Genomic DNA, 26,804 nt, shown 5'->3' with positions numbered 1-26,804 from the left:
GAGTCTTTAGGTGGCTTTTGGCAAACTCCAAGCGTGCTGTCATATGCCTTTTGCTGAGAAGTGGCTTCCGTCTGGCCACTCTACCAGAAAGACCTGATTGGTGGAGTGCTGCAGAGATGGTTGTCCTTCTGGAGGGTTCTCCAATCTCCACAGAGGAACTCTGGAGCTCTGTCAGAGTGACCATCAGGTTCTTGTTCACCTCCCTGACCAAGGCCTTTCTCACCTGATTGCTCAGTTTGGCCAGGCAGCCAGCTCTAGGAGTCTTTGAGGTTCCAAACTTCTTCAATTTAGGAATGATGGAGGACAATTCCTTCGACCTCATGAAACTGGCTCTCATGAGGACCGCAACAGGAAAGGAAGACCCAGAGTTACGCTTAGTGGGAAAGGAAGACCCAATCGGGTGATTGTGGAGGCCAAGTCATCTGATGCAGCACTCTATCACTCTCCTTCTTGGTCAAATAGCCCTAACACAGCCTGGAAGTGTGTTGGGTCATTGTCCTGTTGAAAAACAAATGATAGTCTCACTAAGCGCAAACCAGATGTGATGGCGTATCTCTGCAGAATGCTGTGGTAGCCATGCTGGTTTCCTTTAGTAGTGGTTTCTTTGCAGCAATTCGACCATGAAGGCCGGATTCATGCAGTGTCCTCTGAACAGAGGACACTGCTTGGTTTTTGTTCTGACATGCACTGTCAACTGCGGGACCTTATATAGACAGGTGTGCCTTTCCAAATCATGTACAAGTATTTCTGGTTTTTATTTTGTATAAATTTGCTAGAATGTCTAAAAACCTATCTTCACTTTGTCATTATGGGGTATTGTGTGTAGATTGATGCGGATTTGCAATTTTTTTTAATCCTTTTTGAATAAGGCTGTAACGTAACAAAATGTGGAAAAAGTCAATGGGTGTGAATACATTCCGAATGCACTGTATAAGAGGCAATCTCTATCATTCATTCATGTTGAGTAAAAAGTGGAAAAAGTTAATAATATTAAAACAATATTGTGTGTCTGTGCACAGTCTATCTACGCACTCCCTCAGGATTTGAATGTAACCACAAATACAATAAAGTAATGGAGCAATGAATGGCAATGTAACAGACCATACATCACTGATCAGTTTGGAAGACAGTCTTGACCCACAACTACTGTGGGAAAGACTAAGAGGACATCAGAGCTGGGGGCTCTGCGACTGGAGGTGTGGGCTCCTCTGGGGGGATAGGGATGGCTGCAGGGGCCGGGCCCGCAGACGACCCAGAGTCCTGGACAGGGGCCTTGGGTGCCTCTGAGGAAGGTGTTGAAGCAGCTGTGGCAGACTTTGCCTAGTTCCAGAGGAGATATAAACAGGCTATTACTGTCATCTATGCAGACAATCATGTAACCCAAAACAGGTGGGTGCAGCTCATTATGAGCCATAGTAAAATGGATTAGGGAAATGTACCTTCGATACCATAACTACAACGAAATTCTTCTCGTCAATTTCGTAGTCTTTAATAGGTGTGTCATCTTGCAGGATTTTGCCAGCATATATGAGCTTCTGTCCAGACACTGGGAAGTTATCTTTCCCCCTCTCTGCTTCTATCTTCTCCTTCAGTGCCTTCACCTGTTGAAACCAAAAATAAGCTGTTCAGCCTTGCTTTAATTGTTAAACACAGTGCAACCAAAAAGTTGCTCGCTAACACTGACTGTTTGAATTGCCCAACTTTTTACATTGCGGTTTACCTTACATGATGTAGCTAGCTAGCCATTTTCACTCGTTATGACCTAGCTAGTAAATGTCTGCTAGAATATTGCTGATTAATCGTCCAACTAGACTTGCATAGACTAAAATAGATAACGTAGTTAGCTAGCTAGCTAGTAATATGGCTGTCTAGCTAACGCTAGATAGTTGGCTTAAGCTGACATTAACGCGATGAGGGATAACTAACGTTGGCTAGTCATGTAGCAAGCTGATGTTTTAGCGGAGAATAATTTACCTAGCTAGCTAATAATGAGACTCAACATTAGATTAGCAAATTGACACACATTAGCTTGCAAGCTAGTTTGCTTTAGCTATGTGTAATATTCATATGTGAATACATACTGAATTATAATTGGATGCATTTTACCGCCGTATCATACTGTGCGGTGATTGGTTAAGACCACCCAGACGGTTAGGTCATGGTCAGTTGATCGTGGTTGGAGATAGGCGAACATGCAGTTGTAGCTAGTTAATAAAGAGTTATGTTAAGAAACATCCTGTAGTTCTGCGTTTTATTATTTTGTACAAAGCGTACAAAACAAGACATGGTGTCAGAGTAAATGGTCTTAAAATATGGATTTTTCTGGAGTTCCTTCACCTCGAATGGACTGGGAGTCTACAAACTTACCCGATGCATGGCGTAAGTACAAACAGCATGTAGAGCTAATGTTCACGGGTCCTCTGAAGGCAAGAGGAGAAGAGGAAAAGTGTAGCTACCTGCTCCTCTGGATCGGTGAAAAAGGGAGAGATATTTACAACACATGGACACTTATACCGAGGCTGAATCAAAGGTACTGAAAACATACTACGATCGTTTTGAAGCATATGTTGTGCCGAAGACTAATACAATTTTCGCTAGGTACAAATTCCATGAGAAAGTACAGGGAGCTAGCGAGTTTTTTGAACAGTTTGTGACTGAGCTGCGTCTGCTTGTGAAAGACTGTGATTATGCAAACAAGGATGAGATGGTCAGGGACCGTATTGTATTTGGAATACACTCACCGCGAGTGAGAGAGAACGTTTGAATGTTGGATCTGAGCTAACGCTAGACCAAGCTATCGACATAGCCAGATCTCACGAGCTAGCACAGGCTCAGATGAAAACCATTTCGCGCCGCAGCACGAGCGCATCACGTGAACAAGCAGTGCACGCAGTCAGACATCAAAGCACACCTCCGGTGCCCAGAGAGCGCGTTTCAGAACGGAGAGAGACATAACTCCAAAACAGAGCGACACAGACTCAAAACGCCCCAAAACATGTGGATATTGTGGATACAAAGTGCATGGCGAACAAGGAAATTGCCCAGCTAAAGGCAAACAGTGTACTAAATGTGGTAAATGGAATCACTTTGCAAAAGTGTGCAGAGCTTACCGTGGAAAAAACAGTACACACAGTGAGTGAAGATGAAATGTCAATCAAAGAGTCAAATGATGATGAACTGTTTATTGATTCAGTGACACAAAAAAGTCACATATCAGAGACGGAGCAAGCCTTTGCTGACATTGAGATAGGAATACAAGGCACAAAGCTAAAGTTCAAACTAGACACTGGTGCACAAGAAAACATTATTCCTCTGAATAAGTACAGCAGCTTGACATCTGAGTGCGAGCTACAGCCCACCATGCGCAGACTGACTGGTTATGGTGGTGAACAGCTCCCAGTAAAAGGCACATGCACTTTCAAATGCAAATACAAGGAAAGTGACATGATGTTGGACTTTTACGTTGTTGACACTAGAGCACCTGCAGTGCTAGGTCTTAAAGCATGTTTAGACATGGACCTCATCAAGCTAGTTTTATCAGTAACAGCACCAGTAGAGACAGGAAATGTACTGGAGGAGTTTGCTGATGTCTTTACAGGAATAGGATTATTCCCAGGAGAATGTACCATTCACCTTGACCCAGACGCAACCCCTGTGGTCTACACCCGAGAAAGATTCCCCTTGCTCTCCGTGCCCGTCTGAAGAAAGAGTTGGAGAGCATGGAGCAATCTGACATAGTCACCAAGGTTACAGAACCGACTAACTGGGTAAACGCGTTAGTGGTGGTGGAGCAACCACGCACAGGCAAGCTCCGAGTATGCCTCGACCCAAGAGACTTGAACAAGGCTATCAAACGGCCCCATTACCCTTTAACGACGCTAGATGGTATCACACACAAGCTAGCGGGAGCACACTACTTCAGTGTCATGGACGCTAGATCAGGCTACTGGGCTATCAAGCTCACAGAAGAGTCATCTAAGTTCACAACATTCAACACACCGTTTGGACGCTACAGGTTCTGTCGCCTGCCTTTTGGGATTATCTCAGCCCAAGACGAGTTTCAGCGAAAGATCGACGAAATGTACGAAGGCCTCGACGGAGTTGTGGCAATTGTGGATGACATCCTTGTTTATGGTCGAACCAAAGAGGAGCACGACCAAAACCTCCGCGCGATGCTGCAAAGGTCCCGCGAGAGAGGAGTCCGGCTCAACCCCGAGAAGAGCACAGTCAGCGCTACAGAGGTCAGCTACTTCGGACATCTTCTCACAGCAACTGGAATCAAGCCGGATCCACAGAAGATCTCAGCCATAAAAGAAATGGAGCCACCAAAGAACCGTGCAGAGCTGGAAACAGTGCTTGGCATGGTCAACTACTTAGCCAAGTTCGCACCCAGCTTCTCCAATGCTAATGCACCCCTGCGTCAACTGCTAAAGCAGTCCAGTGAGTTTCTTTGGGACAAGCAACACGACATTGCTTTCCAGAATGTGAAAGACTTGATCACGAGAGAACCAGGACCAATCCTTGCCTACTACGACCCCAACAAAGAGCTCAGACTCCACGTGGACGCATTGAAGTATGGACTAGGTGCAGTGCTACTGCAAGAAGGAAAGCCCATCGGCTACGCTTCCAAATCTCTCACAGACTGTGAAATCAACTACGCTCAAATCGAAAAGGAGCCCTATGCCATTCTGTTCGGATGTAAACGTTTCCATCAGTACGTATATGGACGACAAGTCATTGTGGAATCCGACCACAAGCCCCTTGAGTCAATCATGAGGAAACCACTAGCTGCAGCCCCGCCAAGGCTACAGAGAATGATCCTTCAACTACAAAAATACGACTTCACAATCACTCACCGTCCAGGCAAAGACATCCCTGTCTCAGACACACTCTCCAGGAAGTTTCTTACCTACAAGGACAGCAGCCTCAGTGAGGGCATGGACATGCAAGTGCACACTGTGTACAGCAACTTACCAGTTAGTGACACGAAACTGAAGGAGATCCAAGCAGAAACAGACAAGGACTCACAACTCACACAGCTGAGGAAAGTCATACAGGATGGATGGCCTGAGGAGAGGAGAAAATGCCCTCAGAGCGTCTCAGAATTCTGGAACCATCGTGATGAACTATCACAGATCAACGGAATCCTTTTCAAAGGAGAGAAAATCATTATTCCTACCAGTCTCAGAGAAGAGATTTTGACAAAGATCCATGCTGGACACATGGGCATGGAAAAGTGCAAACAGAGAGCAAGGGACATTATGTTTTGGCCTGGAATGTGCAAACAAATAGAGGACATTGTTGGTAGATGCACCATCTGTCTTGAAAGATGCCCCTCAAACACCAAAGAGCCAATGTCACCTCACTGTATCCCAGACCGACCCTGGCAGGTCGTGGCAACCGATCTGTTCATCTGGAACAACGAGGACTACATCGTAACAGTGGACGACTACAGCAGATACTTCGAACTCGACAAGCTTCACAGCACCACATCTGCAGCTGTGATACACAAGCTGAAAGCAGCCTTTGCCAGGCATGGCATTGTAGAGACTTTAATATCTGACAATGGGCCCTGTTACAAATCAAATGAGTTTGAATCCTTCACAAAAGCATGGGAGTTCACACATGTCACCACAAGCCCACATTACCCTCAAAGTAATGGCCTTGCTGAAAAATCTGTGCAGATTGCTAAATCACTAATGGACAAAGCAAAAGCAGACAAGAGAGACCCCTACCTCAGTCTCCTTGAATACCGCAACACTCCAGTTGACAACTTCAAATCACCAGCCCAGCTGTTGATGAGCCGCAGACTTCGCTCAACCCTTCCCAGCACCAACCAGCAGCTGCAACCTGAGGTCGTCAGCTACAAGGAAATGCATGAAAAACGTGCACAGAGACAACAACAACAAAAGCGATACTACGACAGGTCAGCTAGACCACTGCCACCACTGATCGACGGAGAGTCAGTTAGAATCCAAGAGCATGGCCTCTGGAAGCCAGCAGTCGTCATCCAGCCAGCTGACACTGAACGTTCATATCACATCCGCACAGCAGAAGGAGCAGTGTACCGCCGCAATCGTCGTCACTTACTGAACACAAAAGAACAACACACTGATGAGATGAACTGTTCCCCTGAAAGAGAACGTGATGGACTAAAAACACACACAGCACAACATACACCACACTTACCTGCAACACCACAAGAGCTGTTGACTGACACAGAAGCATGCTCAACATCATATCGCACAAGGTCAGGAAGAGAGGTCAAGCCCAGAGCTGTCCTCGACCTGTGAAATGTCAAAGGGTGTAGGCGGATCGCTGCCCTAAAAGAGTTCCAGACTGTAAATTTGTTATTGAAAGTTCACTTGACATGCTTTGGTATTGTATTTGTTTGAAATGTTAAGATGTTATTTCTACAGTGAAAGCTGAGTTGCTGAGAATCCCTTGTTTGAAAAGTAACAGTATGTTGGATCATTGTTTCAGAGTCTGTTGATTCAGTTGGTGTATTATGCAATATAAATGGTTACTTACCTTGAGTTCAAACTACAGAGCATGTTTTCAAAAGAAAAGCTTAGAATATGTAAAACATTTGTATTTTGTTTTAAAAGAAGGGGGATGTAATATTCATATGTGAATACATACTGAATTATAATTGGATGCATTTTACCGCCGTATCATACTGTGCGGTGATTGGTTAAGACCACCCAGACGGTTAGGTCATGGTCAGTTGATCGTGGTTGGAGATAGGCGAACATGTAGTTGTAGCTAGTTAATAAAGAGTTATGTTAAGAAACATCCTGTAGTTCTACGTTTTATTATTTTGTACAAAGCGTACAAAACAAGACACTATGTCATGCTGGAAAGCTAAGACTAAGAACTAGCTAGTTAGCTAATGCTAGGGGTGTCAATAACGTCTAGCTAGCTAGCGTTAGCCTGTTAGTTGTATTATCCGAATTGATAATCTGGGACCAATTCATTTGGTCTTTCGTGCAATTAACAAGAAAGATAGTTAGCCAAGCGGGCTAGATAAAATGAACAAATGGGCACTTACCGTTTGATCTGGGTCTATGTCAATTTGAATGGTCTGCTGTTGCAGTGTTTTTAGCGTGATTTGCATTGTTGCGGTAGCTAACGCTGTTTTCCCCTAGCGCTTCGATTACAGCTGTGTTTTAAAATATTCAAAAGTAAAACAGAAACTACATTTAACCACAAGTTCAAGCGAGAGAATATTTATCCATGACCATGAGATGTGTCCATGAGCACTCAGAAAATCGCCATCTTTGATGACACAAAACTCAGAAGTAGGTGCAGCGTAACGGTTTGCTGCCCAACTTGCAGCCTCGAGCGCTCTCTGAGTCTGATTGCTACAACCACTAACTGGTCAATCATATGAATATCCCGGTGAAATCACACACCTGGGGTGCCAGTTCATCCAGGTGGTAGTAGGATCTACAGTCTACTTTGCGAGAACAAATGATGCTTTGCATTTATGGCATGATCTGTTGACAGTTGTGACCGGTGCGGTGGCGACCAACTGGGTGTACAGAACAGCAAATATACAACAAATGTACTAACGTTAGTATTTTTGTTTAGTTTACAGTCACTAGGCAGAGTGGCACCTTTTCAATGAGGTACGGTCAGAGGTCCTCCTAACATACCCTGATGAAGACAGCTTGTCGGTCGGAACGTTGGATATTAGGTTATTCAATTATTGAGTCTGAGCTAGAGAGTGCGGCTCTCCTTTTCTTTTTCAAAGGTCATCCTAACAACCATTGCAAAGCTACACGTTCGATCTGTATCAGATCAGCGTCAACTGAAGTGAAATAGGCATTTTACTTTCCATAATAAAATATTACTCTAAAGTATTTTAAGAAGATAGAACCTAATAAATATGTTTTATGTTTACTGTATATTGTATAGGCTGTAAATGTGTCTTTACATTTGTCTGTAGCTGGTAGCACCAATTCACCGAGTCAAATTCTGTGAATGTGTGAATGTAGGCCACTTGGGCAATACAAGTTATTTTGATTCTGATAGACAGTACTTCGAATTTCCTAGGCTCTTACTATATCCCATACAATCACGCGTCAGTGACCCAGGGAGCATGGGAGAAAGAGAAGACAAAGTTTCCTCAATAAAAAAACAGGTTTATTGGCAAGAACCTAGTTATTTTGTATATTTTATGAAATAGGAATAACTCTGAATACACGATCAATTCATTTTGTAAATTATTTTTCAACATTTTGGTTTGTGTGATTTGTTGGCTATTTACGCTGGTAACGCGTAGTCAAGCGCATCATAATTTGGTTTATGACATCACAATGTTAAATAGGCAACATATTTTGATGTTCTGCAAAATAAGGCATAGTCTACAAATACACTGAAATGGGATGTTTGTGTTGCTGTAAAAAGGTATATGTTTAGTCTGGGCTAGAATTGATCTAATTCTGTTACAATTTAGAGTATATTCTATTCTTTTCAGCTATTCCTAGTTGTTTCATTGTCTATTTATGTGTCCCATATGGCAGGATTTGGGACAGAGGGTATAACTGTATGGTTACAATGGTTTTATTTTTATAAACATGTATTTTTGCTATTTGTTAGCCTATGATACAGAATTCAATATGATTGGGCGACAAGTTCTTTATTTTATGGTCAGATCATGTGGTTTGGGTGTGACCTTTGCTGCTAGTTCAAATATAACAAGGTCTGTTGTGAAGCAAGTAAAATCTTTTAATTTGATTTGTTATGTACTATATTAGCTATATAATGTTTCTCCAAACAGAAAAAGAAGTGCAGAGTTCGCCTCGGGATTGGGAGCCGCTGTCCATCGCCGTTCCCAATCCCACCCAAACTGACGTCATTGGATGCCAGCATGGTAACTGCGTCAGTTTGGAAAAACCGTGAGAAGAAGAACGTAAAGGATCACCACCAACTTGATTCTTCCTTTGTCTCTTCTTTCCATTTGAAACCGTCTACAACATCTCTGACACCCCTCGACCCCTTGTCTGGCCGAACACCAATCGGCACTGCATCCCCCTCACCCCCTGGATCCCCTGCCAGATCCCCTTCCACTCTCTCCAAGTTCTTCAGCCTCTCTTCCCTCTCCTCTCTCCACCTGTCATCTGTCTCTTCTTCTTCTTCAGAGGAAGGATCACAGACCTCCTCCCCTTTTAGTGCTTCCTCTGTTTCCCTGGCTGTCTCAACTCAGTCATCCTCCTCTGCCACTCCCCCCAGTCCTGCCTGCCCTTCCTCCACAACCCACGTCTCCTCCCCTGCCCCCCAGTCCTCCTCTCCAAACCCCCTGGACCACCGTGGAGAGACCAACAAAGACAGTGAGACTGCCAGGTACTGCAGCCTGATATCAAATTTCATGCCAACCAACACCATTGAATTGAAATGAAAAAGCCAATATAATATAGCTAACCTAATGCATATGTCTGTGTGTCTTTACAGAGATCTTATAAGCTCTGAGGTCAAAGAGATGGGGGCAGTTGTTCCACAGACAAAGAGAACGGTACCCCGATTTGCTGGCATCGCAGGTCTGTAAACGGGTGCCATACGTTGGTGCTATTTTTCTCAATTCATCTTTGACAAAGCTTCTTTCTTACCGCTGTCCGTCTCTCGGTCTCTCTCTGCAGAGGCCTCCATTGACCTGAGGGATTCCTCTGTCTCATTGGAGAGGTAAGTACTGTAGACAATAGCCACCTTCATCTCACTCGACTCTACATAAGAGTGGTCACTCACACCATGACATGGTAAGGAATATCTGTATGCTTGTACATTAAAACAGTGTTCAAACAGACCGATTGGTGTGGAGCTACTGCTACTGAGGCCTCTAACCAGTCTCTCTTCCTCCAGGCCATTGGTCAGGCCTCGGGAAGCCATGGCTCGCCTCCCAAACCTGTTCAGCAAGAGTAGCACCCAGCTGGGGGAGCAGAGCTGCACAGGCGAGGGCGAAGACAACACCAAGCTCCTCGGGTAAAACACACACACACCTACTCTTATCTCTGAGCTCTGCTTTTTGTTTTAAATAATTCTGTGTAGTATTCAGAGTTATCTTGCGTTCATGCCTTACAAATCCATTCATTAGTTTACCTTTGGTCCACTGTTCAGATATTAGTGTGTAACTGATGGCTTCTTTCCCACAGGTTGCCTAATATTGGCAACACCTGCTTCATGAACTCTGCTCTGCAGTGCCTGCTGGGGCTGCCAGCATTTTGCAGAGACATCCTGAGACAGCAGGACACTTGGAGTTCCTCCCCCTCCTCTAAACTGCTATGGTATACAGCCTCGCTTTCACTCTCCTGTCCCACCTGTACACACACTGACCCACCCATCTAGACGCTTATAGTTACAGTACACAAGTCCCGCCTCAATGTATGTGTCAGTGGAGGCTGCTGAGGGGAGGACGGCTCGTAATGATGTCTGTAATGGAGCAAATGGAATGGCATCAAACACATAGAAACCATATGTTTGATGTATTTGATAGCATTCCACTGATTCCGCTCCAGCCATTACCAATTAAGGTGCCATCAACCTCCTGTGGTATGTATGTACAGTATGTATGTATGTATGTAGTATGTATGTATGTATGTATGTATGTATGTATGTATGTATGTATGTATGTATGTATGTATGTATGTATGTATGTATGTATGTATCAATGTATACTAAACAAATATACTGCTCCAAAAAATAAAGGGAACACTTAAACAACACAATGTAACTCCAAGTCAATCACACTTCTGTGAAATCAAACTGTCCACTTAGGAAGCAACACTGATTGACAATAAATTTCACATGCTGTTGTGCAAATGGAATAGACAACAGGTGGAAATTATAGGCAATTAGCAAGACACCCCCAATAAAGGAGTGGTTCTGCAGGTGGTAACCACAGACCACTTCTCAGTTCCTATGCTTCCTGGCTGATGTTTTGGTCACTTTTGAATGCTGGCGGTGCTTTCACTCTAGTGGTAGCATGAGACGGAGTCTACAACCCACACAAGTGGCTCAGGTAGTGCAGCTCATCCAGGATGGCGCATCAATGCGAGCTGTGGCAAGAAGGTTTGCTGTGTCTGTCAGCGTAGTGTGGAGGCGCTACCAGGAGACAGGCCAGTACATCAGGAGACATGGAGGAGGCCGTAAGAGGGCAACAACCCAGCAGCAGGACCGCTACCTCCGCCTTTGTGCAAGGAGGAGCAGGAGGAGCACTGCCAGAGCCCAGCAAAATTACCTCCAGGAGGCCACAAATGTGCATGTGTCTGCTCAAAACGGTCAGAAACAGACTCCATGAGGGTGGTATGAGGGCCCGACGTCCACAGGTGGGGGTTGTGCTTACAGCCCAACACCGTGCAGGTCGTTTGGCATTTGCCAGAGAACACCAAGATTGGCAAATTCGCCACTGGCGCCCTGTGCTCTTCACAGATGAATGCAGGTTCACACTGAGCACATGTGACAGACGTGACAGAGTCTGGAGACGCCGTGGAGAACGTTCTACTGCCTGCAACATCCTCCAGCATGACCGGTTTGGCGGTGGGTCAGTCATGGTGTGGGGTGGCATTTCTTTGGGGGGCCGCACAGCCCTCCATGTGCTCGCCAGAGGTAGCCTGACTGCCATTAGGTACCGAGATGAGATCCTCAGACCCCTTGTGAGACCATATGCTGGTGCGGTTGGCCCTGGGTTCCTCCTAATGCAAGACAATGCTAGACCTCATGTGGCTGGAGTGTGTCAGCAGTTCCTGCAAGAGGAAAGCATTGATGCTATGGACTGGCCCGCCCGTTCCCCAGACCTGAATCCAATTGAGCACATCTGGGACATCATGTCTCGCTCCATCCACCAACGCCACATTGCACCACAGACTGTCCGGGAGTAGGCGGATGCTTTAGTCCAGGTCTGGGAGGACATCCCTCAGGAGACCATCCGCCACCTCATCAGGAGCATGCCCAGGCGTTGTAGGGAGGTCATACAGGCACATGGAGGCCACACACACTACTGAGCCTCATTTTGACTTGTTTTAAGGACATTACATCAAAGTTGGATCAGCCTGTAGTGTGGTTTTCCACTTTCATTTTGAGTGTGACTCCAAATCCAGACCTCCATGGGTTGATAAATTGGATTTCCATTGATTATTTTTGTGTGATTTTGTTGTCAGCACATTCAACTATGTAAAGAAAAAAGTATTTCATTCATTCAGATCTAGGATGTGTTATTTTAGTGTTCCCTTTATTTTTTTGAGCAGTGTATATAAATGCAACATGCAACAATTTCAAATATTTGACTCTGTTACAATTCATATAAGGAAATGAGTCTATTGAAATAAATTCATTAGGCCATAATCTATGGATTTCACGACTGAGCAAGGGCACAGCCATGGGTGGGGCTGGGAAGGCGTAGGCCCACCCACTGGGGAGTTAGGTCCAGTCGATCAGAATGAGATTTCCCCCACAAAAGGGCTTTATTACAGACAGAAATACTCCTCAGCACCCCCTCAGACGATGCCGCAGGTGAAGAAGCTGGATGTGGAGGTCCTGGGCTTGTGTGGTTACACGTGGTCTGCGGTTGGGAGGCCGGTTGGACGTACTGCCAAATTCTCTAAAACAATGTTGGAGATGGCTTATGTTATAGAAATTAACATTCAATTCTCTGGCAACAGCTCTGGTGGACATTCCTGCTGTCAGCATGCCAATTGCACACTCCCTCAAAACCTGTGACATCTGTGGTATTGTGTTGTGTAACAAAACTGCACATTTTAGAGTGGCCTTTTATTGTCCTCAGCACAAGGTTTACCTGTGTACCTGTGTGATGATCATGCTGTTTAATCAGCTTCTTGATATACCACCTGTCAGGTGGATGGATTATCTTGGCAAAGGATAAATGCTCACTAACAGGGATGTTAACAAATTTGTGCACAGAATTTGAGAAAAATAAGCTTTTTGTACATATGGAACTTTTCTGTGATCTTTTATTTCAGCTCATGAAACATGGGACCAACACTTCACATGTTGCATTTATATTTTTGTTCAGTGTACTGTATGTATGTATGTATGTATATATGTATGTATACTGTCTTTTGTACACTCTTAGTGCCTCATATGATTTTTAAGATAAAACCACACCCAACTCAGCTACTGATTAACACCAGAGATGATTTCCTGTCACAATCAGGAATCAGTTGAATCATATTTGATCAGAGGCTAAAGTAGAAGCACAGAGCTAATCTGTGGCCAAAGTGAGAGAGTGAAACCTGAATGCATGCTCTTTGTCTCCCTCCACAGCTGCTTTGCCGAGTTACATCAGGCAAGGCTTTCTGGAGGCACTATCAATGCTAAGAAAAAGATGAAAATCCTTCAAACAGTCAAGCGCTGTCTCTCCGTTGTCAATGAGGACTATGAGGACGACGGTGAACAGGTAAGATATTATATGCTAAAAGACTCACTTAACAATAAACCTGGGACACGTGACCATCTTTTTCCTTAACTCTGTTTCAGTTGTAGTTGTTGATGTATTTTCTGTTTCTTTCCCATTCTTCTCTTAGGATGCCCATGAATGTGTGTTGCTCCTCCTCTTTCAGCTGAAGGAGGAGGGTATGGCATTAAAGGGCTCCCCAGAGCCATACACCTGCCCCGTGAAGCAGTTAGAATTCAAGCTGAAGACTTTCCGTACCTGCACCAGGTAACAGCTGTCATTTGTATATGGTGTACCTTGATGTCTTCATCACATTTGTGAGGAGGTTTAATGTCAGCATAACATGCAGGATACAGAGGTAAAGCATTAACCTCTTGCGTGTATCCTACCACTGGGGGCGCCACAGCGCATTTTGGAAAAAATTCGTTCCCATTTTCAACGGCCTACTAATCAAACTCAGAAGCTAGGACATGCATATACTTATTTTATATGGATAGAAAACACCCTAAAGTTTCTAAAACTGTTTGAATGGTGTCTGTGAGTATAACAGAACTCGTATGGCAGTCAAAACCCCGAGACCGATTGAACCAGGAAGTGGGATTCTGAATTGTGGACTCGACTTCACAGCCTTCCCTGTAATTCACAACGTGAAAAAATGATAATTGAGCACTTTCCAGTGCTTCCACTAGATGTCCCCAGTCTTTACAAAGTGTTTTGAGGCTTCTGCTGTCGAAACTCAGTGTAGGAGACGATGAGGCAATTGGTCACAGTAGTAGGGCCATCAGCATTGTGACGTCGGCGGCCGTGTCTGCCCCCACCTTTGGAAACGTTTTGAAACACAATGAAATCGTCCCACTCGAATCTTATTGGCTCTCTTGTTGAAACAGGCCCTGAAGATTAATGTTATACAACGTTTGACATGTTTGAACGAACCTAAAGAAGGGAAAATAGTCATTTTTCGTTAGCCAAGTCCCGCGCCCGTATCAACCTTTGGTTACAGCCTTCGGACGCGCTAACAACATCAAGCTAATGGAACATAAAGGATGGACTTTTTCGACCGAAAATACATTTGTCGTGGACCTGGGATTCCTGGAAGTGCTTTCTGATGAAGACAACTAAAGGTGAGGGATTATTGGCAATATTATACAAGATCAGATGTGATGTGCGATTGTTCCAAGATGGCGACGAGCTAGGCTTTCTAGCTCATTTTCTGAGTATCGCATCCCCTTTTATCTCAGTGTGATTACCCTGTAAAGTTCATTTAAAATCTGTTATGACGGGTGTTTTCAAGAGATATTCATATATAAATCTTAGAATGACAATGTAAAAAAAAATAATCGTTTTCGAATAGTAATTTATAAATTTGTAGCACTGTTTCCCGGGACGCATTTTATGGGAAAATAGTTAGTCAACGTCAGGTGCCGATGTAAAATGCTGTTTTTATATAGAAATATGACCTTTATTGAACAAAAGATTGCATGCTGTGTGTAACATGATGTCCTAGGTGTGTCATCTGATGAAGTTTGTAAAAGGTTAGTGCTGCATTTAGCTGTTTTTTGGTTATATGTGATGCATGTGCTTGGTCGGAAAATTCATATGATGCTACTTTTACCATGTACTCCTCTAACATAATCTAATATTGTGCTTTTCCTGTAAAACCTTTTTGAAATCGGACAACGAGGGTCGATTCAAGAGAGGTGGAACTATAAAACGAAATGAGACAGTCCTATATTTGAAAGAAAAAAAAATATTGAATTTCGTTATGCTAATGTCGCTAGGAGTTTTCGCTGGAAAATGATCCCGCTAACGGGATGAGACGCTTAAGTTAAGATAGTTAGTGTGTAGAGGGATCAAAAGGTTTGTGTTGGAGAGCTGATGCATTTCTCTCCGTACCTCTGAAGCTGTGGAGTTATAGTGTATGGTCAGGAGGATTACAATCACCTGTCACTGAACCTGAGCCAAGACCTGACACACAGCCTGGACCTCTACTTTAAGGTCAGCACTTAGCTTCAACCAAGAGTTAGTGAGTATGTCAAGGAACACTATCATTAATGTCATAATTGTATTGCTATGCTTTGTTACCTAGCCATCTGCGTTAGAGTGTGCATGCAGGGTGTGCTCAGGCAGCATGGCATCTGTGACTAGGCACTTCCTCACGCTGCCCCGGTGAGTCCCCCCCATCATCATCTCAGATTACAATTGACAGTCCTGATCTAACTCACCAAACTGGGTTATTGATTTGACTACAAGACTGATGCCTTTGTCTGTGTGAATGCCTGCCTGGTCGTCTGTGTATGTGAATGCCTGCCTGCCTCTGCCCGTCTGTCCGTCTGTCTGTGTGTGTGAATGCCTGTCTGTCTCTGAGCAGGGTCCTAATGCTTCATATCAAGCGGTTTACTGCAGGCAACTGGGAGCCAGAGAAGGTGGATGATCCCATATCCATCCCTGCAGAACTGACCCTCCCAGCCGTATGTGGGGCGACAGCCCCTGTCCAGCATGGAGCCAGGTTGGTTTAGACTCTGTTTGGGCACATTGCACATTGGGTAGCCAACACACACCATGATTTTCACACACTAGATATTTATTTTCAATGCCATCAATTTACACAGGGCAAGCTCCATGGGGAAAAATAACATGGACAACACACCTGCAAACTCCCCGAAAGGCACCCTTGATAGACCAGGTAGGACATTGTGTTACTGACATCATGCAGAACAGCCTCTCATGAAACAGGACTATTGAGGAAAGCAAGTCAGAAGCTGAAGTTAAGAGTATATTTATTGATAGGTTTCCACTTCACTTTCTGGTTTGCATTTACACTATATTTGATATACCCCCACCAGCTTCAAATTCCTCTGACCAGCTAGAGAAACCAGCTGACAGTGAGAAAGAGCAGCAGGCAGCCGCTGTGGTGAGGAGAGAGAGAGAAATAGAGAAAGAGAGAGAGAGATAGAAAAATAGATAACAGATAATTCCATCGAGTTGAGATAGTGGGCGGATCAAGATAAGGCAGTTATAGAAGCCACCCCTATCCTGTAGACAAAATAACAATCCTATTATTAAATGTGTTTCCTTACAGAGACACCAGCCAGACAATATCTACAAATTGTCAAGTGTGATCTCACATCTGGGAGACAACATGTGTACAGGTAAAATGCACGCACGCACACACAATTCTGAAAGCTTAATGTACACCCTATTCTGTTTCCCTTGTTCCCTAGGCCACTACATCAGTGATGTTTTGGACAGCCGTGGCAGTGGGTGGCTCTGCCTGGATGACGCACATGTCTTGAGGACAGATGAGGCCACTGTGCTGAGGGCAACGGCACAGACTGCCTACATCCTGTTCTATGTCTGCAGGTAAGGCTCTAGCCCACACATTTGAGAAGAATGCCACAAATGGAGTCAATCACGACAATGAGTCATCAAGGGAAAAAAAAATTGTTCAAAGCTAGAAAGATGATTAATTGACCATGCATTAAGAGTTATCCCTTTAACCTGTAATCCCTCTGTATGTGTTATTTTCCAGACATTGTATGTACATGTAAGATCTCCCTGTCATTTCTCATTGTAGTGGACCAGGTGAAGGAGACCAGGCCCCTCACTACTAGGAGAAGCACCAGGAGAACCCATCGTTAGGGGCACAGCGCTCAGGGACCACCTGGAGTAGCACCTACCGCACACCAAGAAACATCAGATTCATCGAATTAGGATGCCCTAGACCACCATCAAGCTGCCCTAGACCACCATCACGCTGCCCTAGACCACCATCAAGCTGCCCTAGACCACCATCAAGCTGCCCTAGACCACCATCAAGCTGCCCTAGACCACCATCAAGCTGCCCTAGACCACCATCAAGCTGCCCTAGACCACCATCAAGCTGCCTTAGACCACCATCAGACCACCAGGACATCAGTCTGCTCTAGACAACACCAGGACATCAGGCTGCCCCAGACCACCAGAAGAAACAGCCTACACCACTGTAGGCTATCCACTGTATGTTTACAATTATATAAATATAAAACATCTCACCTACCTAGTGCAATTCATTTTCCTTTACTGTACATGGTAGTTAATAACTGTACCTACAGTGCATTCAGAAAGTATTCAGACCCCTTGACTTTTTCCACATTTTGTTAAGTTACAGCCTTATTCTAAAATGGATTAAATTGTTTTTCTTCTCATCAATCTACCCCATAATGACAGCAAAAACAGGTTTTTTGAATTTTTTGCAAATTTATAAAGAAAACAAAAAGCTTAACTATCACATTTACATAAGTATTCAGACCCTTTACTCAGTACTTTGTTGAAGCACCTTTGGCAGCGATTACACCCTCGAGTCTTCTTGGGTATGACGCTACAAGCTTAGCACACCTGTATTTGGGGAGTTTCTCCCATCCTTCTCTGCAGATCCTCTCAAGCTCTGTCAGGTTGGATGGGGAGAATCGCTGCACAGCTATTTTCAGGTCTCCAGAGATGTTCAATCAGGTTAAAGTCTGGGCTCTGGCTGGGCCACTCAGAGACTTCTCCCCAAGCCACCCCTGCGTTGTCTTGGCTGTGTGCTTATGGCCGTTGTCTTGTTGGAAGTTGACCCCTTCGCCCCAGTCTGAGATCCTGAACGCTCTGGAGTTGGTTTTCATCAAGCATCTCTCTGTACTTTGTGCCGTTCATCTTTCCCTCGATTCTGACAAGTCTCCCAGTCCCTGCTGCTGAAAAACATCCCCACAGCATGATGCTGCCACCACCATACTTCACCGTAGAAATGGTGCCAGGTTTCCTCCAGATGAGACGCTTGGCATTCAGGCCAAGGAGTTCAATCTTGTTTCTCATGGTCTGAGAGTCTTTAGGTGGCTTTTGGCAAACTCCAAGCGTGCTGTCATATGCCTTTTGCTTCCGTCTGGCCACTACCAGAAAGACCTGATTGGTGGAGTGCTGCAGAGATGGTTGTTCTTCTGGAGGGTTCTCCAATCTCCACAGAGGAACTCTGGAGCTCTGTCAGAGTGACCATCAGGTTCTTGTTCACCTCCCTGACCAAGGCCTTTCTCACCTGATTGCTCAGTTTGGCCAGGCAGCCAGCTCTAGGAGTCTTTGAGGTTCCAAACTTCTTCCATTTAGGAATGATGGAGGACAATTCCTTCGACCTCATGGCTTGGTTTTTGTTCTGACATGCACTGTCAACTGCGGGACCTTATATAGACAGGTGTGCCTTTCCAAATCAAGTATTTCTGTTTTTTTATTTTGTATAAATTTGCTAGAATGTCTAAAAACCTGTCTTCACTTTGTCATTATGGGGTATTGTGTGTAGATTGATGAGGATTTGTAATTTTTTTATCCTTTTTGAATAAGGCTGTAACGTAACAAAATGTGGAAAAAGTCAATGGGTGTAAATACGTTCCGAATGCACTGTATAAGAGGCAATCTCTATCATTCATTCATGTTGAGTAAAAAGTGGAAAAAGTTAATAATATTAAAACAATATTGTGTGTCTGTGCACAGTCTATCTACGCACTCCCTCAGGATTTGAATGTAACCACAAATACAATAAAGTAATGGAGCAATGAATGGCAATGTAACAGACCATACATCACAGATCAGTTTGGAAGACAGTCTTGACCCACAACTACTGTGGGAAATACTAAGAGGACATCAGAGCTGGGGGCTCTGCGACTGGAGGTGTGGGCTCCTCTGGGGGGATAGGGATGGCTGCAGGGGCCGGGTCCGCAGACGACCCAGAGTCCTGGACAGGGGCCTTGGGTGCCTCTGAGGAAGGTGTTGAAGCAGCTGTGGCAGACTTTGCCTAGTTCCAGAGGAGATATAAACAGGCTATTACTGTCATCTATGCAGACAATCATGTAACCCAAAACAGGTGGGTGCAGCTCATTATGAGCCATAGTAAAATGGATTAGGGAAATGTACCTTCGATACCATAACTACAACGAAATTCTTCTCGTCAATTTTGTAGTCTTTAATAGGTGTGTCATCTTGCAGGATTTTGCCAGCATATATGAGCTTCTGTCCAGACACTGGGAAGGTATCTTTCCCCCTCTCTGCTTCTATCTTCTCCTTCAGTGCCTTCACCTGTTGAAACCAAAAATAAGCTGTTCAGCCTTGCTTTAATTGTTAAACACAGTGCAACCAAAAAGTTGCTCGCTAACACTGACTGTTTGAATTGCCCAACTTTTTACATTGCGGTTTACCTTACATGATGTAGCTAGCTAGCCATTTTCACTCGTTATGACCTAGCTATTAAATGTCTGCTAGAATATTGCTGATTAATCGTCCAACTAGACTTGCATAGACTAAAATAGATAACGTAGTTAGCTAGCTAGTAATATGGCTGTCTAGCTAACGCTAGATAGTTGTTTGAATGTTAAATGACGAGACAGAGGCATTGATGCGAGTAACCAGTCTTGTTCAGTATATTGCCATACATCCGGGTATTTCAAGCACACTGGTAAAACACTGGAGTTGCAGTAATTAACATTTACCAACAGATGGCATCACTGTGCCATCTTACACCCATAACATCTTTCCTTTTATAAAATAGGACAGGAGCTGTCAATTCACTAACAAAACAAACCTAGTAATAATTTCCAACATGAACAGTTTAGTATTTTATTTATTTATTTATTTATTTTCTTCTCAGGTAACAACTTAACACATTTTGATACTCTCTTCACTTTTATCTCTGTCTGTCAACAATCCCTAATGGGAAACCTACAGATTAAGTATTTTGGTGGCTGGGACAGACGCCCACAGCGTGAAAAGACAGGGGGCTTGTCTGCGAGGACTGCGGGTTCCCGCACAGGCGTGTCACCTGACTGTCTAAGGGGAGTATTGATGGGCGAGGGAGCGGCCGACCTGTGATCCCCTGGCTCTTCGCCCAGTGCCTCAGGCCCCATGTGACTTGCTGGGGTTCTGTCTTTTGTCATGCGACCCCTTTGACCATCAGGGTTCTGAGTAGGTGCTGGCTCAGCAATCCGAAGGTCAACCCTGTTACGACGGTACCGTGATCCATTCACCTCGACCAAGTAGGAGCGTGGTGCCACTTTCTGTACACAGGATCCGAGTCTCCAGAGGCCAGTCCGGTCCCCTGGTAGTGGCTTCATCCGCACCGTTTCACCCACCCTGAGCTCAGGTAAGTCTTTTGCTGATTTGTCATAGATGAACTTGGAGACCTGTCTTCTGTGACGTAGCTTCACCAGCACGTCTGTCACCACACATGGCTCCAGGAGAGTGCTGGCTACTGGCAGAGCTGCTTTTAAGCGCCGTGCCATGAGGCGCTGGGCCGGGCTGCTATCCATGCCTTCTGTCGGGGTATTGCGCCACTGCAGGATTGCTTTCCAGGCATCTTTGCCCTCTCGCAGAGCTTTTTTGCAGAGGTTCTTTGCGATTTTGACTGCGGACTCCGCCTTCCCATTAGCTTTTGGGTGTCGTGGTGATGAAGTGACGTGCTCGAATTCCCAATCTGCAGCAAATTTTCGGAACTCAACTCCGGAGAATTGGGGTCCATTGTCTGAAATTACCCTATCTGGCTGGCCATAGCGGGCAAACTGAGCCTTGCAGCGTTTGATTGTTGTCTCTGCTGAGAGGTCGGGGAGGAGGTCAATCTCCCAGAAGTCTGAGTAATGATCGACTACCAGCAGAAAGTCTTTGCCACTGTGCTGGAAGAGATCTAGACTTACTATCTGCCAGGGGCGCATCGGTAGCTCGTGGGACATCATCGTCTCTCTCTGTTGCTCAGTGGCATATTCATTGCAGATTGTGCATTTACTGACATAGTCTTTGATTTCACTCTGCATTCCTGGCCAATACAGTGTGTCACGTGCTTGTCTGTAACAGGCCTCACCTCCTATGTGACTTGAGTGCACGCGCGCCAACATCTCAGGGCGCAGAGACCGGGGAATAACGACTCTCTGACCCTTGAATATTACTCCGTTTTGAACACTGAGCTCCTCTTTGACTGGCCAATAATCTCTGACGGCTAAAGCAGTTTCTTCCTTGCAGTCGGGCCAGCCCATCAGAATCACAGACCTCAATGCCTGGAGTTGCTCGTCCCTGTCTGTGTGCTGTCTGATTTGTATAAGGCGCTGGTCCGTGACATTGAGGTAGTCAGCCTGGTTGATGTGTTCAACATCCACTTGCTCTGTTTGTAAGCTGCACACTGCGTGTCGTTCATGCATGGAGCGTGTGTGAGTGCCTGATGCAGTAGCCCTGCTGAGCGTGTCACTCACATACATCTCTGGCCCTGGCTTATACACCACCTTGAGGTTGTAGTTTTGTAGGGCCAGTAGCATGCTCTGCAGTCGTTTCGGGGCATTCAGGAGAGGCTTGCTGAATATAGCAATAAGGGGCTTGTGATCTGTCTCTGCGGTAATATTGTTGCACCTGTACAGATAGTGGTGGAAGCGTTGGCATGCAAACACAATGCTGAGGCACTCCTTCTCTATCTGGGCATAGTTCTGCTCTGTTGGGGTGAGTGCCCTAGAGGCGAATGCCACAGGCTGGCCCTCCTGCATGAGGCAACAGCCAAGTCCATACTGGCTTGAGTCACTCTGAATCGTGACAGTTTTGACACATCGTAGTATCGCAGTACAGGTGTCTGGGTGACCAGTTGTTTTATTTCCCTCACCGCTGCGTCATGTTTTGGGAGCCAATACCAGATGGTGTCCTTGTCCATGAGCCTCCTTAGTGGCTCACACACTTCAGAGAGCCGCGGTAGGAATTTGGCCAGGTAGGTGACGAATCCGACGAAGCGCTGCACTGCCTTCACGTCAGATGGGTGGGGCATTTCCAAGACAGCCTTCACTTTTTCAGGATCCGCCTTCAATCCAGTGGAGGACAAGATGTGCCCATGAAAGCGGACCTCTGGCACTTTAAACTGAAGCTTTTTATGCTTAGCCTTAGCTTGACCTGTCTGCATCTGACCATCAGGGCCAGCAGCTTGGCGTCATGGTCACATTCTGCCTCCACATCACTGTCCCCACAGCCCACTACGAGGATGTCATCTGCTATGGGTTCCACGCCACTGAGTCCCATCAACAGCTCATGCTGTTTCCGCTGATACACCTCTGGAGCCACGGAGACACCAAACGGGAGCTTCAACCACCTCTTCCTGCCCCAGGGTGTCCAAAAGGTGGTCATGTAGCTGCTGGGCTCGTCGAGCTTGCACTGCAGGAAGGCATCTCTGGCGTCCACGAGCGTGAAGACTCTGGCCTTTGGGAGCTTGTAAAGAACATCCTCCAACGTGGGCATAATGTAATGTGAGCGTCTCAGAGCCCGGTTGAGGTGTTTAGGATCAATGCATATCCGTAGCTTGTCTGGTTTCTTGACGATGACCATATTACTTATCCAGTCTGTAGGCTCGGTGACGGATATCATGTGGCCATCTGCTTCGTATTTGTCAAGCTGAGCCTTTGTAGCTGCTTTCATGGCCACTGGTACATTGCGGGGTGCACACTGGACAGGCTGGATTGCTGCGTCCAACTCAAAGTGGACTTCGCCGGGAACTTACTCAACCGGTGCATTGAAGACATCATGGTACTTGCTTAGGAGTGTCTCCTTGCTCAGGGGCCCAGCCTGGACATTGTCTATAATGTTAAGATCAGCTGGGATGGTGAAGTTAATAAGTCCAAGGCGCTCGCATGTAGAACCTGACAGTAATGGCTGTTGACTAGCCTCAACTATTTCAAACTCAAGGGTGTGTTTCTGGCCACGTAAAACACACTCTGTCACAAACAGGCCTAAAGAGGTCATGAACTGTCCTGAATACAGTTTCAGCTTGGTGCTACTCTGTGTGAGTTTGTCTCTGGGCGCGAGCCTCCTTTTGTCTTTAAGGCTCATAACGTTACATGTGGCCCCTGAATCTAGCTGGCATTGCTGTGGTTTATTATTAAGTAGCAGAGTGACAAACCACTTTTGTCCTTTTGCCCTCAGTGCCCCTATGCACTCGCTAGCATATACATCCTCTGTGCTGTTGTTCCCTTCATTTGTGTTTGTTTCAATGGAGTGCACTTTACCCTCCTTTCTCTTGCTTTTCATGCAGACCCTTGCGAAGTGATTAGCTGTACCACAGGATTTGCATATTTTTCCATAGGCTGGGCAGTATTCTTTTCCTCGTCCATGAGAAATGCCACAATATCTGCACGTATTGGGGTTGTCTGCTGCAGAGTTGGCTGTAGTATTAGCATTAGCTGTGGCAAAGGGGAATTCCTTACTGGCTGCCTGAATGTAGCATTGACATTGTCCATATGTTGTCTTTCTAGTTCCATGGACCTTATCCGTATATCAGTAAGCTCTGCTGCACGGCATGTCTCCACTGCCAAGACCAGCGTCAGGTCAAGTTCTCTCAGCAAACGTCTGCGGGTGCCCTCATCAGTTATGCCAAGCACTAGCTTATCTCTGATCAGTTCATCTCTTAAAGCACCATAGTCACATGTAGCTGCCTTTTCCCTTAGCCTAGTGACAAAGCTGTCAATGGACTCCCCGTCCTCCTGTTTGCAACAACCTAAAACATAACGCTCGTAGATAACATTCTTTGCTGGCTTGAAGTAATGTTCAAGAGCATCAAGAATAGCTGTAGCGTTACCTTGCTGAGTTGCTGTTAGGTTCAGGTTGTGTTTGTATACGTGTCGGCATTCTGTTCCCATTATAGTCCTCAAATGGCAGCCACTACCTCATCGTCCTTTTCCTGAAGTCCTGTTGCTAGTGCATAGTCCTCCCATTCACCTCTAAACGTATCCCAGTTTGTGCTCCAGTCTCCGCTAAGCTTCATAACGGCGGGAGGGGGAATGTTCGCTGGCCATGTCTAACCGGTGCTAAAAACACTGAAGCTAACTACCAAACTCACTCTAGCTAAGGTCAATTCCGGCGTCAGGCGAAGTTTACTCAAATAAGCATTTTCAGGGGTAAACCAGAACAGGTGGCTCTAATTTGCAAAAAGCATGTTAGTTATCCGACTCTGACACCATGTTTGAATGTTAAATGACGAGACAGAGGCATTGATGCGAGTAACCAGTCTTGTTCAGTATATTGCCATACATCCGGGTATTTCAAGCACACCGGTAAAACACTGGAGTTGCAGTAATTAACATTTACCAACAGATGGCAGCACTGTGCCATCTTACACCCATAACCATAGTTGGCTTAAACTGACATTAACGCGATGAGGGATAACTAACGTTGGCTAGTCATGTAGCAAGCTGATGTTTTAGCGGAGATAATTTACCTAGCTAGCTAATAATTACACTCAACAGTGATTAGCAAATTGACACACATTAGCTTGCAAGCTAGTTTGCTTTAGCTATGTGTAATATTCATATGTGAATACATACTGAATTATAATTGGATGCATTTTACCGCTGTATCATACTGTGCGGTGATTGGTTAAAACCACCCAGACGGTTAGGTCATGGTCAGTTGATCGTGGTTGGAGATGGGCGAACATGCAGTTGTAGCTAGTTAATACAGAGTTATGTTAAGAAACATCCTGTAGTTCTGCGTTTTATTATTTTGTACAAAGCGTACAAAACAAGACACTATGTCATGCTGGAAAGCTAAGACTAAGAACTAGCTAGTTAGCTTAATGCTAGGGGTGTCAATAACGTCTAGCTAGCTAGCGTTAGCCTGTTAGTTGTATTATCCGAATTGATAATCTGGGACCAATTCATTTGGTCTTTCGTGCAAATAACAAAAAATAGTTAGCCAAGCGGGCTAGATAAATGACAAATGGGCACTTACCGTTTGATCTGGGTCTATGTCAATTTGAAATGGTCTGCTGTTGCAGTGTTTTTAGCGTGATTTGCATTGTTGCGGTAGCTAACGCTGTTTTCCCTAGAGCTTCGATTACAGCTGTGTTTTAAAATATTCAAAAGTAAAACACAAACTACATTTAACCACAAGTTCAAGCGAGAGAATATTTATCCATGACCATGAGATGTGTCCATGAGCCACTCAGAAAATCGCCATCTTTGATGACACAAAACTCAGAAGTAGGTGCAGCGTAACGGTTTGCTGCCCAACTTGCAGCCTCGAGCGCTCTCTGAGTCTGATTGCTACAACCACTAACTGGTCAATCATATGAATATCCCGGTGAAATCACACACCTGGGTGCCAGTTCATCCAGGTGGTAGTAGGATCTACAGTCTACTTTGCGAGAACAAATGATGCTTTGCATTTATGGCATGATCTGTTGACAGTTGTGACCGGTTGCGGTGGCGACCAACTGGGTGTACAGAACAGCAAATATACAACAAATGTACTAACGTTAGTATTTTTGTTTAGTTTACAGTCACTAGGCAGAGTGGCACCTTTTCAATGAGGTACGGTCAGAGGTCCTCCTAACATACCCTGATGAAGACAGCTTGTCGGTCGGAACGTTGGATATTAGGTTATTCAATTATTGAGTCTGAGCTAGAGAGTGCGGCTCTCCTTCTTTTTCAAAGGTCATCCTAACAACCATTGCAAAGCTACCACGTTCGATCTGTATCTGTTGGTGCCGACATCTTCAGGACAGGATACCGGTTTACTTAACGGAGGAATAAACACACATGTTCATCATTGGTGTTTTAAACCAGAACGGGGAAAATGCACTTTATTTATTTTCGCACATGCGCAGTCATACATCTCTCATCGTGCATGACTGTACCAGTGTAAGAACACAACTCAACAACATATTAGTCCACATGCCAACACCCCCACTTGCTCTTATACTGTACAAGTCGTATTCAACCTAACTTTATCAACACATTTAGCTTACAGTTATTCATCTCACAAATGTCAGTTTATATTCCAAACATGTAACCCAAGAATTTCGTTACAGGTTTAGTCAAAACATCTGCAGCCATGTCTGCCGTTGGACAATATTCAATACTTATTTTACCATCACTGAGTGCAGATCGAATGAAATGATATCTGATGTCGACATGTTTACATCTCTGACGACATACTGGGTTCTTTGACAGAGCAATTGCACCTTGGTTATCTTCAAAGATTGTTACTGGTGTATATTGGCACTCACTATCCATCTCGCCCAATAACTGTACAAGGTACAAACTTTCTTGTGTAGTAGCAGCCAGTGCCATGTACTCTGCTTCACATGTAGATAAAGCTACTGTTGGCTGCTTCTTAGACCTCCATGAAATGACAGGTCCACATTTAGTTAAACTAACAATACCCTGTTATGCTTCGTCTGTCACTTTGATCTGCTGCCCAATCAGCATCACTATATGCTACGAGGTTGAGTTTTTCCACCCCCTTTTTGTAACACAACTCCTGATTCATTGTTCCCTTCAAGTACCTCAACACATGTTTAGCTGTTATCCAGTGTTGCTCTTTTGGTTCTGATAGGTATTGTGACAGCTTGCTGACAATCCAACTGATATCCGGTCTTGTACAT

At 45.0% G+C, this 26,804-nt stretch overlaps 3 protein-coding genes across 6 annotated transcripts in view; 1 reads left to right on the top strand and 2 right to left on the bottom strand.

The window, feature by feature from the left end:
- Nucleotides 1-947: 947 nt before the first annotated feature.
- LOC115200688 (UV excision repair protein RAD23 homolog B-like) lies at nt 948-7,857 on the bottom strand. Its single transcript, XM_029763902.1, has 3 exons — nt 7,052-7,857; nt 1,440-1,601; nt 948-1,320 (listed from the first exon to the last, which is right to left on the bottom strand). Exons 1-3 carry the CDS (start codon nt 7,115-7,117, stop codon nt 1,159-1,161), a joined length of 390 nt encoding a protein of 129 aa, XP_029619762.1. The 5' UTR covers nt 7,118-7,857; the 3' UTR covers nt 948-1,158.
- On the top strand, nt 2,348-17,438 carry LOC115200632 (ubiquitin carboxyl-terminal hydrolase 29-like). 4 transcript variants are annotated; one of them, XM_029763847.1, is made up of 16 exons: nt 2,496-2,530; nt 8,786-9,348; nt 9,457-9,542; nt 9,642-9,684; nt 9,862-9,981; nt 10,152-10,283; nt 13,279-13,411; nt 13,539-13,675; nt 15,310-15,403; nt 15,495-15,574; nt 15,777-15,914; nt 16,018-16,091; nt 16,252-16,319; nt 16,488-16,557; nt 16,630-16,768; nt 16,983-17,438. In XM_029763847.1, exons 1-16 carry the CDS (start codon nt 2,501-2,503, stop codon nt 17,017-17,019), a joined length of 1,944 nt encoding a protein of 647 aa, XP_029619707.1. In that variant the 5' UTR covers nt 2,496-2,500; the 3' UTR covers nt 17,020-17,438. The 4 variants fall into 4 exon arrangements, with proteins under 4 accessions (XP_029619701.1, XP_029619707.1, XP_029619692.1 ...); XM_029763841.1 differs by lacking the exon at nt 2,496-2,530 and adding an exon at nt 2,348-2,379 and having other exon boundaries at nt 16,488-16,768; XM_029763832.1 differs by having other exon boundaries at nt 16,488-16,768.
- A 1,394-nt stretch (nt 17,439-18,832) lies between these two features.
- Nucleotides 18,833-26,804, bottom strand: part of LOC115200606 (UV excision repair protein RAD23 homolog B-like) — a 10,630-nt gene continuing 2,658 nt past the window's right edge. The window contains exons 2-3 of the mRNA XM_029763791.1: nt 19,325-19,486; nt 18,833-19,205 (exon numbers count right to left, since the gene is read on the bottom strand). Of these exons, the coding sequence (XP_029619651.1) occupies nt 19,044-19,205; nt 19,325-19,486 (324 nt within the window). The 3' untranslated portion in view covers nt 18,833-19,043. The remainder of the gene's footprint in view (nt 19,206-19,324; nt 19,487-26,804) is intronic.

Source organism: Salmo trutta, chromosome 1 (genome assembly GCF_901001165.1).
Source record: "Salmo trutta chromosome 1, fSalTru1.1, whole genome shotgun sequence".
In the NCBI taxonomy this organism is placed as follows: Eukaryota; Metazoa; Chordata; class Actinopteri; order Salmoniformes; family Salmonidae; genus Salmo; species Salmo trutta.
Note: the sequence above shows the minus strand (reverse complement) of the source record. Positions and strands in the feature narration are given on the sequence as shown.

Coding starts and splice junctions, on each gene's coding strand:
- LOC115200632 (XM_029763832.1), top strand. CDS start 2,501: ATGGACACTTATACCGAGGCTGAATCAAAG. Junction 9,349..9,456: donor AAAGACAGTGAGACTGCCAG/GTACTGCAGCCT, acceptor GTGTCTTTACAG/AGATCTTATAAGCTCTGAGG. Junction 13,412..13,538: donor ATGAGGACGACGGTGAACAG/GTAAGATATTAT, acceptor TTCTTCTCTTAG/GATGCCCATGAATGTGTGTT.
- LOC115200688 (XM_029763902.1), bottom strand. CDS start 7,117: ATGCAAATCACGCTAAAAACACTGCAACAGCAGACCATTCAAATTGAC. Junction 1,602..7,051: donor ACATAGACCCAGATCAAACG/GTAAGTGCCCAT, acceptor TGGTTTCAACAG/GTGAAGGCACTGAAGGAGAA. Junction 1,321..1,439: donor TTGTAGTTATGGTATCGAAG/GTACATTTCCCT, acceptor CTCTGGAACTAG/GCAAAGTCTGCCACAGCTGC.